Below are 18,912 nucleotides of genomic sequence, written 5' to 3'. Positions count from 1 at the left end.
TGTAAATCTTTGATATTTCAAACTTAGACTACTTGATCTAACAAAATTACAAATTTAGGTTCCAAAGACATAGGGATTAGAATGTGTGGCAAAAACTCAATTCCTTTCAAATAACTATTGGTTCATTCTTTTCAATGATTGGAATTTAATAAATTTGAAAACGTGTATCTTTATAGTTTTTGTTTGTTTCAAGATAAAAAATGATGTGAAACTTATCAATTACAACCACCTAAAATCACTTAACATTGATTTGAAAAATAAGAAATAAATAAATAGTAATCTAAAAAATTGCCTCGTAAAAAACAGAGATAGCTTACAAACATCAAATGTATTTTTTAATCAATAATTTGTTTACAACAATTTAATATATATGAAATATGGCTTAGATCACAAAAAAATTCTTACTTTATTATTTAATAACAAATTTCTTAAACAAATATTTCAAACAGGAATAGGATGGATAAATAAATACGCTTGGTTTTATGAGAAGAATATTTATTTCGCACTTTAATTGAACTATTTCTATAAATCTATGAGATCTTAGTAATGCTAAGGGGAATTTGATAAAGAAAATATCATCAGAAAACTGAATGAAAATGATAAGACTGGAATTTTCAACAATCCTAAAATACTCGTTCATTTTTTGGCAAATGTTCTGAAAGAGTATTTTTAATGAAAAATATCATCTAGAGAATACTAATTAAGTTGTCCTTTACCCCTGGCATTCTTGCAAATTTTTATTTTTGAGAATATTTTTTTATTTTTATTTATTTTTTATTTTACTATTTCTGAAAAAGAATTTACGTAGTAAAACAAGGAAAACCCTTAATAAATGAGGGTTTAATTTACTAGTTTTGAATTGTTTATTTAACTAACTAGATAAAGCATCATTAAAATAGTTTTAATATAATTTTGGCAGAAAATATGAAAAAATGCCAAGAAGAGACCATGTTTAAAGACTAGATTCTTAAAATTATTTAACAAAACTTACTGAAAGACTATCTATCATTCTAGGTTTCGCATTTTAGAATAGTTTTGAATTAAAGGACAGTAGTTTCACATTTACAACGATATTACAAAAGTTATTGATTTACATATTATTAACTAATTTACAATTTACAGGGTTACAGAGACCTTGATAAATATCTAAGACTCAAAAAGACCGAAGTCTCCGTTTATATGAGTAACCCTGTAAGTATAATGGACGCCTTTCAAGATGTTTAAATTTAACAATATTACATAAATCTATAAATGCCGCTTTTGAGCAAATTATTTCATTTTATTTAACATATATATATTTAATACATGCATGACACATAGTTATTCTGGTATTTATGTATTGCACTCATTTTAAACTAAAAAACTGTGTATACATATGGAAGAGAAAATTAGAAATTACGATTATTGAATTAACACGTTAAACTAAAGTAAAATGCAAATAACATTAAAATTGTAAATGCTTTTTGTCATTTAACTCCTTTTATTGGAGAGATATTGAGAAGAACAAAAACGTTTTGATTTCTTAAGATGTAATTTGTAACTGAATAAATTTGCTTTTCTTGCACTTGTGGGTAAAATTATACATTGACGAGCAACGGGGTCACAAAGTCGTAACAGTAATGAAAATTGAATTTGATCTTCCTTGTTAGTTTCAATTAAATGTTTAAAAAAATACTGAGAGCAAACAGCAGAGAATGAATTAATCAATAATTATCTTTCTCTAAAAATAAACCTGTCTACAAAAAGATATTCAGATTAACACTAAAATTATTTAGATCCAGAGATATCACAAGTAAAGTCTCAGTTGTCACTGAGATTAAAAACCTCCCTTTTTAACTCGGCGATTAAAAACCTCCCTTTTTAACTCGGGTTTTTGAATAAGCTCTTTCTTTCTTAGCTGAAGATAATAAGCTTAATTTCCCTATTTGTCCCGACTCTTGAGCCCAGCTATCCTGTCTGTCCCGACTCTTGAGCCCAGCTATCCTATTTGTCCCGACTCTTGAGCCCAGTTATCCTGTCTGTCCCGACTCTTGAGCCCAGCTATCCTGTCTGTCTTGACTCTTGAGCTGCAAATACCCTGGTTGTCATAAGAATACTATTACCGGTGACGACTTCTGAGCTCTGCTGCTGCTGCTTTTAGGACGGAGTATCTCTGCTCTTCATGATGAAACTTGACTCCTTGAAAATAGAAATATTGGTAACAATGAAGCTATTTTATAGATTTTGAAACCCAACTTTTCATAAGAGGCCAACCAAGACGTTTAAAAAATTACAAAATTGATAAGTTGTGAGCTCTAATCACAAATCACTCTCATTTAACTAAGTTTTAAAATCACACAAATGAAGAATCAAGTTTAATTAAATGTGAACACTTTCTTTCAAAATGCTTTGAGAAAGGAGTTTTATGTCAAATTTTATATAAAAAACATTGTTACACTTACTTTATAAAAAATAATGATAAATTTTACAACCGTTGGTTTTATAATAAAATTTTACCTGGAACAGCATAAATGTGCTGGTCATCAGTTAGATCGAGTAGTTTAGCCGGTAAATCACTAAAGAATCTAAAACATTTCAATAAATAACTCATCTTAAAATATCTCCAAAATTTAGATGTTTAATAATAACTATTTCTACAATAGTAAATAGTACCCAGGATTTAATCCTGTGAAATATACATCCGAAAAATACATCTCGATCGACACTGCTATGATCCCAGCTCATCATGGCTAGCAAATGGCGCAATTAAAATGATCCGAAAAAATAAGCCATACTTTCATTAAAAGTTCTATGTTTGCTATGTACTATAAAGAGATTGTTAACTTATTTTTTAATTATACAGTTAAATTTTGCTGTTAACGTTTTACTTTTTGGAATTAGACAAGTTCATTAGATATTTATTTTTGTTTTGAAAACTGTTTATTTTCATTTGCAATGTACATTTATTTACTTAACTTTTATTGACTTTGCTAAATTTGTCAAGTTAAAACCTTAATCTTATCGATAATATGAAGGACTATCTGGTGGCCTAGCGTTGCCCGTGGAAAACAAAAATTTTGAAAAAAAAATTTCGATTTTATCATAAATATTAATCTTTTATTTTAATATGCATGGAGAAAAAAAAAACATTGAAATTTTACAGGGACAATTCAAAATTAGGCTTTTTACGTTGTGTATGTTATCTCCTGTCTTGGTATTAGAAAATGGTTCTGTAAGAGGGTTGGAGATGAATAGCTGTGTAATGAACTGAAGGAATGGAAATGCTTCCCTCAAGCTTTACTGCTCAGTAATATTTTATCTCAAATAACAAAATTAATTTTCTGAAACAAAAATGTTTTAGAAATTGACAAATTTAGCAAAGTCAGTAAACGTTTAGTAACTAAATTTACAATACGAATTACATTAGAGTCGGATTTATCTTTACAGATTATGGGCTAAGCGCTGCACGAAGGAAATTAAACATTTAAACAATTCTATTAAAGGGGTCACGTTACGCTTACGATTTAATATTTACTTGCAGTTTTCCAACTTAATTTACGACATTAGGTTGCAATAGATATAGGGAGTATAAAATCAGAGTTTGTTGCAAAAACTCAATTCTTTACTAGCTATACTAGCCTTTTGTATTTTTGTATTTTTGCACAGATTTTAACGGAAAGTAATGCGATGAATCACTTTAACTGAACTCCCAAATAACTCATTTATATTACTTTGATTGCTATAAAGACTATCTTTACCTGAGCAAGACTACCTGTGCTTAAGTAAGACTACCTTTAACTGCGTAAGACTACCTGTACCTGAGTAAGACTGCCTGTACCTGAGTAAGACTACCTGTACCTGAGTATAACTACCTGTGCCTGAGTAAGACTACTTGTTCCCAAGTAAGACTGCCTGTGCCTTAATAAGACTATCTCTGCATAAGTAAGATTACCTGAGTTCAAATAATACTACCTGTGTTCAAGTAAGACTACCCGTGCCTAAGTAAGAATATCACTGTTCAAGTAAGACTACCTATGTTCAAAGAAGACTACCCGTGCCCAAGTAAGACTACCCGTGCCTAAGTAAGACTGCCTGTGTTCAAGTAAGACTACCTGTGCCTAAGTGCCTGTTCTGCCCCTAATCGTTTGTTTGCTCTAGGTTGAAGAAGGAGGTTGCCAAGGGATTCAGCAAACGGTATTTCATGAAGACGAGGCCACACCTGACCCAGTCTCTGGTTCTGCAATTGATCATATTTTTTTTTAATCATTGCCATGTTTTGCTAAATAAAGAAAGTGTTCATTTTTCATATGTGAATCACTTTTTTTACAACTAGTATGTACATTTGTCTGGTCTTGTCTAAGTTCTGAATTGCAAATTTTGAACATCTTTTTTTACAAAATATCATATTTATTTATATATTTGCATACGAATAGTCATGATTAAGATACTGTAACAAGTCCCAGTAAATCTGTCCGTCGTCTGTGAGTAAGTTCAGTCTGAAGACTCCTGGTCTTAGAATTTGCTCTTGCTTTAACACTCAGAACCATAGCTATCCACAAGTAAGTATCAATACCTAATGCTCTGACGAGTTTATAAATAAACTCTGTATATCTGTGTTCCGTCACATCCGTCTCAGCATTGATAAAACTGTTGTGAATATCTAGGGAGGTTTTCTGTCTCTTAATCTCACAAGCAATCTTGTAACTGTGCTTAGAGTTCATCCTGAGCAGATGAGATCCCATAAACGTGAATATTATCATACTGTTTTGCAGAACAAACTCAGGGCTGTTCATCGCACACCTGGCCAACACACGAAGTCCTGACTGTCGTTTAATTTTGTTCTTTAATCCTTTTTACTAATACCGTAATCTCTCCCTTTACTCTACCTTATAGTAGCAGAGTTTATGAAGCTTGTAGTTTGGTAAACTAGAGACTCCAGGCCATACTTCCTCAGTAGGAGTACCAGTCACTCTGTAACACATTATATTCAAATTTATCAATTACGGTTTTCATCAATCGGAAATTAAAACATTAAATTATACCTGATGACTGTTTAATGACCGGAACTAATTTAAATCGGTTCAAACGAAACTCTAATTAGTTCCGTTCATTCAAAAGTTAACAGCTGAGAACTAGTAAGGATCAATCAAAACTTGTTCTGATCCATTTGTATGAAATGTATGCGAAATATTCTTGTAAAATCTCATTATTCTTATTCTCTGTGAACAAATATTTCAATATTTCCCCAAAAATGGCCTGAACGCTCTAATTTTCTAATCCGTATATATTTGCAACCTGATGGTGTAAAACTTAGACATTTTAAACTAAAACTATTTGACCTAGCAAAATTAATATTTTGAAATGACATTGATCTGCGATATTAGGTTGTGAAGACAAAATATTTAGAAAGTTTGAGTTCAAGGTAACTGTTTAGTGTGTATTGTGCCTCCTCGTTAAAAAAACCGCTTGAATATTTTTTAATTATTAAATATCTATTTTTTTAAATTCAAATATATTGCCTGAATATTTTATCCAACTGATCAAAAACATCTCTAACCCCAGGGAAGCAGGGATAGCCGTTTATCATCTCCACAAATATACAGCCAGCACCCCAGATATCTAAATATACAAATAGAAGTGTTCTGTAGTTTCATACTATAGAAGTGTTGTGTAGTTTCATACTATAGCAGTGTTGTGTAGTTTAATACTATAGCAGTGTTGTGTAGTTTAATACTGTAGAAGTTTTGTGTAGTTTAATACTTTGGAAGTGTTGTGTAGTTTAATACTGTAGAAGTGTTGTGTAGTTTAATACCTAAACTTGTTGTGTAGTTTAATACCTAAAGTTGCTATGTAGTTTAATATTGTAGAAGTGTTGTGTAGTTTAATACTGTAGAAGTGTTGTGTAGTTTAATATTGTAGAAGTGTTGAGTAGTTTAAAACTGTGCACCATAGTTTCAGTAGATGTAAAAATTTCCATTTACTGATATCAGAACTCTAATTGGATAATGAGATAAATAGAAAGAGAGATGTTACCGCCATACTATTTCTATTGGTGTAGAATAAACATCAAACACTTGACTGAACCTTGATTGGATCAGGTGCTAATGAAATCGGCATACAGGAATGTGTGGAAGTGTTGTGAAGTTTAATACTTAGACTTGTTGTATAGTTATTACCTAGACTTGTTGTGTACTTTAATACTTAGGCTTGTTGTGTAGTTTAATACTGTAGACTTGTTGTGCAGTTTAATACCTAGACTTTTTGTGTAGTTTAATACTGTAGAAGTGTTGTGTAGTTTTATACTGTAGAAGTGTTGTGTAGTTTAATACCTAGACTTGTTGTGTACTTTAATACCTAGACTTGTTGTGTAGTTTTATACTGTAGAAGTTTTGTGTAGTTTAATACCTAGACTTGTAGTGTAGTTTCATACTGTAGGAGTGTTGTTTAGTTTAATACTGTAGAAGTGCTGTGTAGTTTTATACTGTAGAAGTGTTGTGTAGTTTAATACCTAGACTTGTTGTGTAGTTTAATACTGTAGAAGTGTTGTGTAGTTTTATACTGTAGAAGTGTTGTGTACTTTAATACCTGGACTTGTTGTGTAGTTTAATACTGTAGGAGTGTTGTTTAGTTTAATACTGTAGAAGTGTTGTGTAGTTTTACACTGTAGAAGTGTTGTGTAGTTTAATACCTGGACTTGTTGTGTAGTTTAATACTGTAGAAGTGTTGTGTAGTTTTATACTGTAGAAGTGTTGTGTACTTTAATACCTAGACTTGTTGTGTAGTTTAATACCTAGACTTGTTGTGTAGTTTAATACTGTAGAAGTGTTGTGTAGTTTAATACTGTAGAAGTATTGTGTACTTTAATACCTAGACTTGTTGTGTAGTTTAATACCTAGACTTGTTGAGTAGTTTAATATTGTAGAAGTGTTGTGTAGTTTAATACTGTAGAAGTGTTGTGTACTTTAATACCTAGACTTGTTGTGTAGTTTGTTTGTCCGAGAAGAACGTCAGGAGGACGATACCTAAATTTAAAAATAAAAGAAATTAAGTCTTTGCCACAAAACTTAAATTTTAATCCCTATATCTTTATAACCTAATGGTGTAAACCGTTGATATTTCAAACTTATTCGATTATTTGATATCACAGAATTCAAAGTTTGAAATATCCCCACAGGTATTCTCTTCCTTTATGTTTTTATCTAGATCCCCACAATATTTAAAGTGGTCAGCTAGTTAATAATGTTTATAAATGTTAAAATACTAGATATATTTAGTGTAACATATTTTTTGTTTGTTCAAATTTTGCATTTCAAGTTTTCTTCAGTTTGCTGACATAGACATAAAAACTGAGTTTACAAAAAAACTAGAAAAGCAATATTTTTATAATCTTTTCATGGCACACTGCACAGTTGTGTAATGACTAAATACAAATAAAATGACATAAAGAATCAAAATGTATTTTGTTGAATATTAAAAATTGAATCTATATATAAGCTTTGCTTGTCTGTCTTTTTGTTTGTATCCTTAATTTGAAAACGGCTAAACCGATTGGCCCTACATGACCCCAAGGAAAATTTAACAATTTTGTCCAGAAAATAATGTTGACATATCCATATTTTGAAAATAAAATCTTAAAACTTTTTTTTGATTTTTTCCCCTACTTTGTTGATAGAATCTACAGCAAATATGAAATATGAATAAGAATTTTCACATAAATGTATTCACTTATTTTTGTCATATTTGTTTTCTACGTTTTATATTTTCATAAATATTAAACATTCTCAATAGAGTACCTATATATATATATATATATATATATATATATATATACATAGATATACATATTTTCATTAAATCAATTATTTAGACCTTATTGATGGATGTCTTTCCATATACTTATTCATCATACAAACATACATACTTAATTCTAAATCATGGCACTTTGCTGCCTAGCTTCCCTAGCTAGTATCTAGTAACATGTATCTACACCTTACTTAATAGCTAAATGTATAATTCCTGGATTTTACTCTGCTATTGATCTGATGAAAAACCCAATTTTGCTATTTATAACTTCAAGTTTGGTTGGTAAGTAAATTCGGTTTTCTCCTAACGTCTGCTAAATAAATAAAAAAATAACAATGAATATCTATTTATATAATTTTCTTATATGTCTGTTTGTTTGTCGTCTTTATTCAATAAACGTCAAAACGGTTGAACTGATCGGGCAAAATTTTTTGTGGCAACTATGAACCAAACTAATAGCTCTGCTCTCCCAAATAACTAAAAAGTTAATAGCTAACTAGCAGTCTTCAAACTATAGCTATCTTCCTTTATTATATGTGCTAGCTATCAAGAAAATAGCTATCTATCTATCTATCACTTATTAAGTTTTCTATAAAGCAAGGTAATAAGGCAAAGAAAAGTAATTGCTACTACCCAAATTACAACCTATTAAATGAAAAGCTAGTTACGACCGGCTTACAAGATTTATCAAACAACTAATAATTATCTACCTTCATCAAGCTAGCTATCGACTTAATAGCAAGCTATTTACTAACTTGTAGATAATTCTTAGTTATTTAGAAACTAGCTAGCTAGTTTTCTTTAACTCTAAGTGTAACTATGTCTATATATATTTAAGTGTGTATATATAGAATGAAAGGAAGCAATATATAACCTTAATGACACAGACCACTGTACACGAATACACAGATTTATACTTTTCTATTTATCCTTTCCTCCCACACATTTAATGTTGTGATTATTAACATATTCATTTTATATATTTACAGAATATGATTTTCGGGCTGACGTAGGTTATAATATCCAGGATACTATGCTGGATAACGAATAATTCCACTTTTTTATCTCTGGTTTAGGGTTTTAATTTAAAACTCTGTAAAGTGCAACTTTCGAGCAAATTGAAATTAGTCTTTGCCACAAACTCTGATTTTTTAATCCCTAAATTTTAGCAACCCAATGTCATAGAACTTTGATATTTCTAACTATGACGTCTGTGCGATCAAATAATCTAATCTTGAATTATTAAGATTTACACAATTAGGTTGCATTGTAAAGGCATAAAATTACGAAAATTTGAGTCTGTGGCAAAGACTCAGTTCTATTAAAAAGCTATAATCTTCTAAACGTATTTTTTTAACCCCTTGTCTTCTAACCCCTTTGTGAAGATTGAGTTACAAAGTTCAGGTCTCTTATTTCTAAAGTATATACAGATTTTACGAGAGGGGATGAGGTTCCGAATTGATGGGTTGGTTATGCATTTAAACCAGGAGAAAAATGAACTAGCGTTGAAAATATGCAACAAAGATTCTGTGTTTAATTATTTCCCCTTTATTATCTTCGCTCACTTATTCTACAGTTTTATATATTCTTTGTTTGTTTGTTTGTTTCTTAAGCCGATCATATCTCAGGAACCCCTGAACCGATTTGCCTCAAATTTTGATTGGGAAACTCGGGAGACTCACGAAAATATTCTTAGCTTAGCTTTCAGATTCTAAATTGAGTGGGTTGACTTTAATAGCGAAAACTTAGTTTCCCGGTAAAATCATTTAAGTGCGGGTAAACGGCGGGAGTAACTATAGAGAAACCTGGGCAGCTAGTTTTATATATAATCTGGACTAACTGGTTTATATACTTGACCTCTTGATCTCTGGAGACCTATTTATCTGGGGGGATAAATAAATCACATTTTTCCTCTCTCTGGTCTTCCAGACTCTCCAGACCCTTCTCTCATGATTTATTGGACTCAAGATATTTTAGGATTAAATATATTACAGGTTTTGTCAGAAGTATTGACAAATTCTTGAGAACTATTGTGCGTTAAAAGATAATTTAAAATGATATTTTATATTTGGGGGGTTTTTAGTAGAGAGAAATTAACTAAATTACAAGTATGACTTCTTTACTATCATCTAGCTAATTATATTCGTTCATGTAAAGCTAGGTAATTAGATAAGAAAAACTCCAATAAGAATATTAGTCTAATTTAGCCAAAGTAAAAGCTGCTCCATGTATGTCCTAGAGCATGTATAAGGGGATAATTCCCCTTCCCCCTTAGTTATCCTATCTTTATTTCTATATATCTATATTATCATATATATTATAAAAGGAACTAAAAAACTTCCCGTCACTGTCGTGGACTTTTATATTTCAAATGGGGAATCATCTTAGATCAAATATTTAGAAACATCAAAGGTTTACACTATCAAGTTGCAAAGATATTGGGATTAGAAATATAAAGTTTTTGTCAAGTGTTCAGTTCCTTTTTTTCTTTCCATGTGATGCCATATCCATGAATTCCCATAACAAGGCCATTTTGTATACGAAATATGTCCGATCATATATAAAACGTTAATAAATGTCCCAACAACGTTTACTATGACTTACCACAGTGTAACGACCTCGTGTGAGTAAGTGTGACTTGGAACGGATTTTGCTCTGGCTAGACCAAAGTCTGCTAACTTCAATTCTCCGGCTTCTGAGATGAGCAGATTCTGTGGTTTTACGTCCCTGGTTTACAGTTTGGTCATCTTTATCTGCTAGTCTACATTTTGGATATATTCATCATACATTATACATTATAAAAGAAATGTAAGTATAAAACTACATTTCTTTCAAATAATATTCAATTTATACAAAAATGCCCACATTGTTTAGAGATTTTTAAATAAAGAAAAGAATTATTTTAAAACCAAGAATAATAGATCTTAACATAAGTATTAAGGAAGTCAAATAAGGAGAAAACGAAAATCAAGATAAAGAAATTGACTTTGCCACAAACTAAAATTTCTGAACCAAATAACTTTGCATCTAACAAAATAGCTAAGATCTACGACATAGGGTTGCCAAGAAATAGGAATTAGAAAATCGAGTTTGTGTCAAAGATTCAATTCTTTTGCAATGGAAAGAAAAATTGAAAAAAAGGCCGGTCACGCACCCCTGACCCTTTAGTAGAAGTAAATTCAACCTAAAATCTGACCGCGTCAACCTTGTTGCACCGGCTAGTCCCATTGAGTGTCTGCTTTATTTAACCAATCCGGGCGATACAGAACAAACTGGTACCGGAAAGGTTGACCCGGCTCGGAAATTTAAATGTACCACGGCTGCCCGTGTGGTAAACATAAAATTAATGTGACATTAAAGGTAATTAAATCAAAATTAAATTAGATGATTAAAGACAGAATGAAAGGTAAATTATCAGTCTATTGAAAAACAAATTTCAAATATGAATGCTGGAAAATAAAAAAATTAAGACAAATGATTCGGGAGAAAAAATTAAATTCTAGCAGTCTCTAAAATTCCACTAGAAGGCTATTCAGAATTTTTAAATTATCTGTGTTCAGTTGTATAAAATATATCTTTGATCAAAGGGAAGCTTGGTTCGAAGTTTGGTGTGTTTAGGAAGTTTATAAACTCTACTAAATTCCAGAAACTATTGAATAATATATGAAGAAGAAGACATATATATATAAACTTTAAATTCAGTATTACCTAACTATCAATATGGTTGATTATCTACCTACCTATCAATATATCTGATTATCTAACTATCAATATGTTTGATTATCTACATATCAATATATCTGATTATCTACCTATCAATATGTTTAATTATCTACCTATCAATATGTTAAATTATCTAACAATATATCTAATAATTTAAATCTATCAATATTATTATTTTTTTCTTCTGTAATTTTTTACTATTTATATATTTAATTATATAATTTCTAGCATTACTTTATTATCAATCAAGTCTCCAAATATATTTTTAAGTTTTTAAAGAAATAGTCTTTGCTGCAAACTCTGATCATCCCTATATCTTTACAATCCAATGTCAAAGACCTTAGATATTTAAAATGTTTAATTCCGTTCGATCAAATAATCTAAGTTTAAAATATCAAAGGGTTACACCATCAGGTTGCAAGGATAAAGGGATTAGAAAATTTGAGTTTGTAGCAATATGACTCAATTCCTTTATATAAATCTATTTTATATCAATCAATCTACATATATCTATATTTTTAAAAGAAAGAATGACCATATTCCTGTGAAGTATTCTCCTACAATGACAGTATGCTAGTCCTCTTAACAACTGGAACATCAGTAGTTTCACATTCTTTCCAATCAATCCTCCAGGATGCTTTTCCAGGTACTAAATATACCACAGATACATAGCAGATTAGTTACATTGGTATTGAACATTTATTTATAACATTTCAAATAATTGGTACAATTAAACAGACAAAAAAATATCTAAAAGAGCAAATATGAAAATAAGAACAAATACAAGAGGCAAAATAATAACAAATCAATACCAATATACTAGAAATACTAGACATAATAGTATATAAGTTGAAGTTTGAACATTTTAAAATAATACCTGAGAGAGATCTGTGTTAACGAACTCGAAGACAAAGGTCAGCGAGGACTTGGTGTGAATGATATCATGAAGAGTGACGATATTGGCGTGCTTGAGTTCTTTCAGTAGACTGGCTTCTCTGCAATACAAAACAAAAATGATATAATATGATATAATGCTATGCTACGTCTTCATCCATGGATATTTCTATTATATGCTAAATTTTTTTTATTTAGTAAGTAAAATCAGATTGATGTAAACAGTTAGTTTCCTTCTCCTTCTGTATGAATAGGTATATTGTATAGTTATAGCTGATCTGTAAAGGGTGTACTCTTCTCCTGTATACAGTACACTACCTGATAGCTGTAAATGGTGTACCCTCCTCCTCCTGAATATAGTACACTACCTGATAGCTGTAAATGGTGTACCCTCCTCCTCTTGAAGCCTGATTTCCTTCAAAGCTACAACTTGTTTCGTCAGATTACTGTACCCTGTTTCATAGACTTTCTCATAATTTTATATAAAAAGCAGAGCGGCGACTAATATATAAATATAGGTGTCGTGTGTGCCATGCATGTCAAATAAATGATTTTACCTTTATTTTTTATATTTTTATTAAAAAAAAAACATATTTACAGAATCATTTGTTTATAACCTAACAAGATTTCTTACAATTATCCAACTTTGGTTTTTTATTGGTTTATTATTATCAAGATATTGAGAAGAACAAAAATGTTTTGAATTTATAATATGTAATAGGATAACTTTTCTTTCATCATACTTGTGGGTAAAATCAGAACTAGAGGAGCTAAGATGTTACTATGTTGTACCAATCATGTCACAAAAATGTAACCTTCTCCTTCTATCCTAGTTTAGTGTGTTTTAAGACCCATTATATAATAACGATATCTTCATTATAATGTATTATAATATTCCTTTCTTGTTTAATTAAAATTGATCGTAAACGATCATTTACTCATTTAATTGAAATTATTAATCTTAAAGATAATTTTTCAAGCTCTCATTGACGTATCAGATATACCAAAAATAAGCTCTAAGAATGAATTTAGAACTGTTTTTAATCGCAAGTGAAAAGATACAAAGGAGATTAAATCATTCATTAAAGTGGTACGGGTAAAACTGGCATTGCAACTTTTAAAATGTACTGTTTAAAACCCCTAAAAATGTATAATCTTTATTTAATTCAGCAAAGTGTGTATGAAGTAAATATTTTCTCATAACTCTGTAAAATGTGAAAAATGTCCAAAGCAAGCATTGTACACTATACACTGTACACTGGACACTGGACGCTGGACACTGGACACTGTACACTGGACACTGTACACTGGACACTGAACACTGGACACTGTACACTGTACACTGGACACTGTACACTGGACGCTGGACACTGGACACTGTACACTGGACACTGTACACGGGACACTGGACACTGTACACTGTACACTGTACACTGGACACTGAACACTGGACACTGTACACTGTACACTGGACACTGTCACTGGACAATGGATACTGTACAATGCTTTGCCTAGTTTCACGTTACGGTTAGTACTTATGCAAGCTATAGATGATTAAGGATTCATTATTTTACTTTTACAATTATGTACACAGGATGCGACTTCAGAGACCAGTGTACGAAATATAGAGCCATTTTTCTTACATGTATGGTTCCCTGCAGTAAGAAACTAGCTTTTTACCTCACCAAACTATTTTGTAAACCCTTCTAAGACTTTGCTGAAGACACAAAATCAAATCTAACATTCAGATTGTCATATGGCTTTTGGTTCTCATTTAATTCTCATCCTTTTTGTATGTTCTTTATTAAAATTGATTTAAAAGTAACTTCTTAGTTTGTTTCATAATTTTAGATTAATTTTATGAGTGAATTCCTTTAAATACTGTGGCGTAGGACCCTTCTCCGAGCTGCTCCAGCTTTACATATGCTTCCAGTTTTCCAAACGGACTGTTTCCACCAAAGGCTGAATACCGCTTTGATCTTCGCCTAAATAATCTTTTTTTAAAGTTTTATTTCTGACTGTAGATCTAGCCGAAACGGCTGAATCAAAAATGTACAATTTTGTGTGAGGTTTACCTTCAAAACTTGAATTTTTCACGCCATAATTTATTTTTAAAACATGAAAATTCGCAACACAAAAAATAGGCCAAAGTTTTTCTTAAATTTACGAAGTCGGATGTTTTCTAAATACAAGATTTTTTATTTATTTTAGATATCTCATATTTTTGTTATATATGCTTATATTCAAAATGTGCAGAGTAAGTATATCTTGAATTCATTTACAAATACATGTATGTGTCAAGCTAGCCAGGAATTATAATATTTAATATTTAATATATTTATATTATGTAGTTCTGGTGTTCAAGAGAGGAATATGTGTTAATGGACTTAGTTAGAAATGAACATCTGGAAATTTCAGAAGCATATTGTTTTAAGCAAAATTCTACCAAGAATGTAGATGAAAGATTTAAATTTCTCTATTCTAGGATATCTAAATTTTCAGTTTACTGTCAATATATCCTCTTTTCCTTGACTCTTTCCACATAAAATGTATTTATCAAGGACATAAATGTTTGTGAATATACAAGAAGATACAAGAATCGACTCACTTTGGAATATGGGTGTTTAAGAATCAAGACTGAATTGTAAGACAGAAAAAACTCGCATAGCGCTATGGATATGAAGAATAGGAGGCGAATATGTTTAGAGTGATGGATAAGAGGAGAATATATACAGAGGATGGATAGGAGGAGAATATGCATATAGAGAATAGATAGGAGGAGAGTATATATAGAGGATGGATAGGAGGAGAATATGCATATACAGAATAGATAGGAGGAGAGTATATATAGAGGATGAATAGGAGGAGAATATAAATAGAGAGGTATATGGATAGGAGATGGAAAGGAGGAGAAAGAAAGAAAATACATATTTAAACCTGCCATTTGGACGAAACCCCGGATATTATCAAACAAGGAAGGAAATGAAAACGTATTTAGCGGGAAATCCATAATTTTCATATCTTTTGGTAGAGAAAGCTTTTGATAACATCCTTTATTAGCGCTGAAAAGTATTAAATGTTCCTTAATGCAGAGCTTAACGTGTAGAATGGAAAACTTTTAAGGTCTTAAACATGAAAACTTAAATCCACTTCGAAAGGGAAACTAAAGAAAATTGGGTAACGGAGCAGGATTAAAAAATGTTTAGAATAAGATGAAAAACGAGAAGAAAATACACAAAGAAATGTGAAAAAAGTGGAAGCATGGAATAAAAGATTTTAGGAGAAATTCGAGTAATGTTTGTAAACATACAAGGAATCCTATGGGAAATGTGAGCTTGAGAAGCTTGAGTAAAGAAAGAAAAAAGGCAATTTACAAAATTCCATTTGGGTTAAATTTCTCCCAAAGTCATGAAAATCTAAAATATTTTAAGTAGAATGAGTCAGGTGAATAAAACGAGAAAAAAGTAGGATAAGTAGGATAAGCATGATGGATGCGTAGGATGAGTAGGACGTGTTGGATAAGAGTCAAGGTTGGATGAGCGGGATGAATAGGATGACTAGGATGAGCAAGAGAGGTAAGATGAATAAAAAAAGTTAGATGAGTAAAATGAGTAAGATGGTTAGGTAAAAAAGGATGAGCAGAACGAGAAGGGTGACTAGGATGAAGAGGACAGTTTTGATGAATAGGATTATGAGAATACATAAGTTAAATTGGATGAGCGGGATGATTAAAATGATCAGGATGAGAGGGATAACAAACGAGCAGGATGAGTAGGATGAGTGGGATAAGTGGGATGTGTAGGATGAGCAGGGTGAGTAGGATGTCTGGACTAACAGGATAAGTTGAGTTAACAGTATAAGTAGGATTAACCGAATTAGAAGGTTGAGTAGGAAAAGTAGGATGAGTAGGAAGAGTAGGATGTGTAGGATGAGTAGGATGAGTAGGATGAGTAAGATGATTATTATGTATTAGATCAAAATGAGGAGTAGGAGTAGTAACTAACCTATCATCCTGGTCAAGGAAAACTTCTGACTTTGGACGTCTGGGTTTCTTAACTCGCATAATAACACGAGTCATCTCATTCTTGATCTCCTCGTCCAGCAATCTGAAATATCATTTAATATTTTCAATAATTCCAACAACATGATAGAAAGTTTTGATTTAAAGCATTTTCATAAATAAAAGAAAAAAACTGTCAATGTCAGTTTTCTAGTAACTTTTACTCTACACTGCACTGTTATATATATTTTTCAATATATTCTTAACACTTTATAAATAGTATCCACTGTACTCTGCACTGTTATATATATTATCCACTGTACTCTGCACTATATAGATATTATCCACTGTACTCTGCACTGTAAAGATATTATCCAATATACTCTGCACTGTATATATATTATCCACTGTACTTTGCACTGTATAGATATTATCCACTGTACTCTGCACTGTATAGATATTATCCACTGTACTCTGCACTGTACAGATATTATCCACTGTATTCTGCACTGTATAGATATTATCCACTGTACTCTGCACTGCATAGATATTATCCATTGTACTCTGCACTGTATAGATATTATCCACTGTACCCTGCACGGTCTGCACTGTATAGATATTATCCACTGTGCTCTGCACTGTATAGATATTATCCACTGTACTCTGCACTGTATAGATATTATCCACTGTACCCTGCACGGTCTGCACTGTATAGATATTATCCATTGTGCTCTGCACTGTATAGATATTATCCACTGTACTCTGCACTGTACAGATATTATCCACTGGATTGTTTCTAAAGTTAGGGTTGTTTGTTTGACACTAATAACCCTTCAGACCAATGTATGGCTGGAGACACCATTACAAGGAAAAAGTTTTTGTCTACGCCAAGGATTCATTCATTCAGGACAGAATATAAAAATATTTCCGATTAATTTAAGGTTGAATAATCGAATATATGATGAACGAATATTCATCACGGAAGAGTAAATTGATTGTAGAAAAACGAATTTGCGGCGGAAGAGTGAATAATAAGATAATGAATTGATGCCGGAAGATTAAATTGATGCTAAAATAATGAATTGATGCTAAAATAATAAATTAATGCTAAAATAATGAATGCTGGAAGAATATATTGTTGCTGTTAATGAATTGATGCCGGAAGAATGAATTGATGCCGGAAGAATGAATTGATGCTGGAAGAATGAATAGATGCTGGAAAAATGAATTGATGCCGGAAGAATGAATTGATGCTGGAAGAATGAATTAAAGCCGGAAGAATGAATTGATCCTGGAAGAATGAATTGATGCTGGAAGAATGAATTGATGCTGAAAGATTGAATTGATGCTGGAAGAATGAATTGATGCTGGGAGAATATATTGCTGCTGTTAATGAATTGATGCTGGAAGAATGAATTGAAAATGAAAGAATGAATTAATACTGGAAGAATGAATTAATACTGGAAATGACTGTGAATGAATGAATGAATGTTAAGGTAAAATGCCTACCTAGAGTCTGATGAGACGGATAACTGTCTTTTCATATCTCCATCCACCAGACCCTCAGCACTACTGCAGGACTTTGGAAATACTGAACAAAATATGATTTATCACAATATATTTCAACTTTATGACGCAGTTTACTATATTCTTGCATTTTCTCTGCTTACACTTAAAATTCCAAAAATTTTAAGAAAATTAAAACTTTAACAGTTAGAATTAAAAATTCAAATTGTTTATTGCAACAATTGATAGTTAAAGAATAGCAGATATGTTACTGTTTCCTAGCAACAACGTCCAAACTGATTGGGCCCATTTTTTGTGGGACCTCACGGCTTACATAACACCAACAAAGGTTTATGGAAGGTCAGACTTTAAGAAATTTGCCTACAAAACAAATATGCATTCTAATCAAATGAAAGCAGACAAATCCACGAACTTTTTATTATTCAGCATTTTCTCTTCGATAAAACAATAATAAAAATTACAATTTTTTTCATGGATTTTCAAAATTTTACGAAAATCTAAAGTTTTTGAAGTCTCCTTTTTCATAATTCTGACTTGGGGTCATGTCAGGTCCCACACAATATTTGAGCCCAATGAATCAGCCGTTTTTGGCGTATATTGGAAACAAACAACCAGACAGACAAGCAAAGTATTCTCATTTATTTCATGTTAAGTTTACACCTGAATGTTTTGCAGTTGTACAACCATCATCACTTCCATGCAACCTTTCCCAACCTGAGAAAGAAAACATTTAGTCAGTGGTTCCGACATTTTGCAATCCGCCATTTTTACTGCTGTGACACACATAGGCATATAATTCTATGTAGTAGGGAGACGACTCAAGTTTTAACTTTAAAAAAGTCCAAATACCATGAAACAAATCAATTGTGCACTGTGCAGTTTACACAGACCTATTACTATTATAAGTTGACTTCCATCCAAGCTATTCATACAAACTATTAACTTTATGACAACATTAAATACACGTCAGGTTGCTTAAATGTCAG

The 18,912-nt window shown here is 31.4% G+C and overlaps 1 protein-coding gene across 1 annotated transcript in view; it reads right to left on the bottom strand.

Annotated features, from left to right (window-relative positions):
• Positions 1-2,050: 2,050 nt before the first annotated feature.
• The window catches only part of LOC111694719 (cyclin-dependent kinase 14), a 41,310-nt gene continuing 24,448 nt past the window's right edge, over positions 2,051-18,912 (bottom strand). Inside the window, exons 6-19 of the mRNA XM_023463713.1 lie at positions 18,587-18,640; positions 17,909-17,990; positions 16,404-16,505; positions 14,272-14,384; positions 12,768-12,852; positions 12,383-12,500; positions 12,048-12,154; positions 10,387-10,509; positions 6,949-7,001; positions 5,499-5,598; positions 4,866-4,950; positions 4,092-4,216; positions 2,497-2,564; positions 2,051-2,178 (exon numbers count right to left, since the gene is read on the bottom strand). Coding sequence (XP_023319481.1) covers positions 2,099-2,178; positions 2,497-2,564; positions 4,092-4,216; positions 4,866-4,950; positions 5,499-5,598; positions 6,949-7,001; positions 10,387-10,509; positions 12,048-12,154; positions 12,383-12,500; positions 12,768-12,852; positions 14,272-14,384; positions 16,404-16,505; positions 17,909-17,990; positions 18,587-18,640 — 1,295 coding nt within the window. The 3' untranslated portion in view covers positions 2,051-2,098. The remainder of the gene's footprint in view (positions 2,179-2,496; positions 2,565-4,091; positions 4,217-4,865; positions 4,951-5,498; positions 5,599-6,948; positions 7,002-10,386; positions 10,510-12,047; positions 12,155-12,382; positions 12,501-12,767; positions 12,853-14,271; positions 14,385-16,403; positions 16,506-17,908; positions 17,991-18,586; positions 18,641-18,912) is intronic.

Source organism: Eurytemora carolleeae, unplaced genomic scaffold (genome assembly GCF_000591075.1).
Source record: "Eurytemora carolleeae unplaced genomic scaffold, Eaff_2.0 scaffold22, whole genome shotgun sequence".
In the NCBI taxonomy this organism is placed as follows: domain Eukaryota; kingdom Metazoa; phylum Arthropoda; class Copepoda; order Calanoida; family Temoridae; genus Eurytemora; species Eurytemora carolleeae.
The sequence above is the reverse complement of the archived record's forward strand: the minus strand, read 5'-3'. Positions and strand labels throughout refer to the sequence as shown.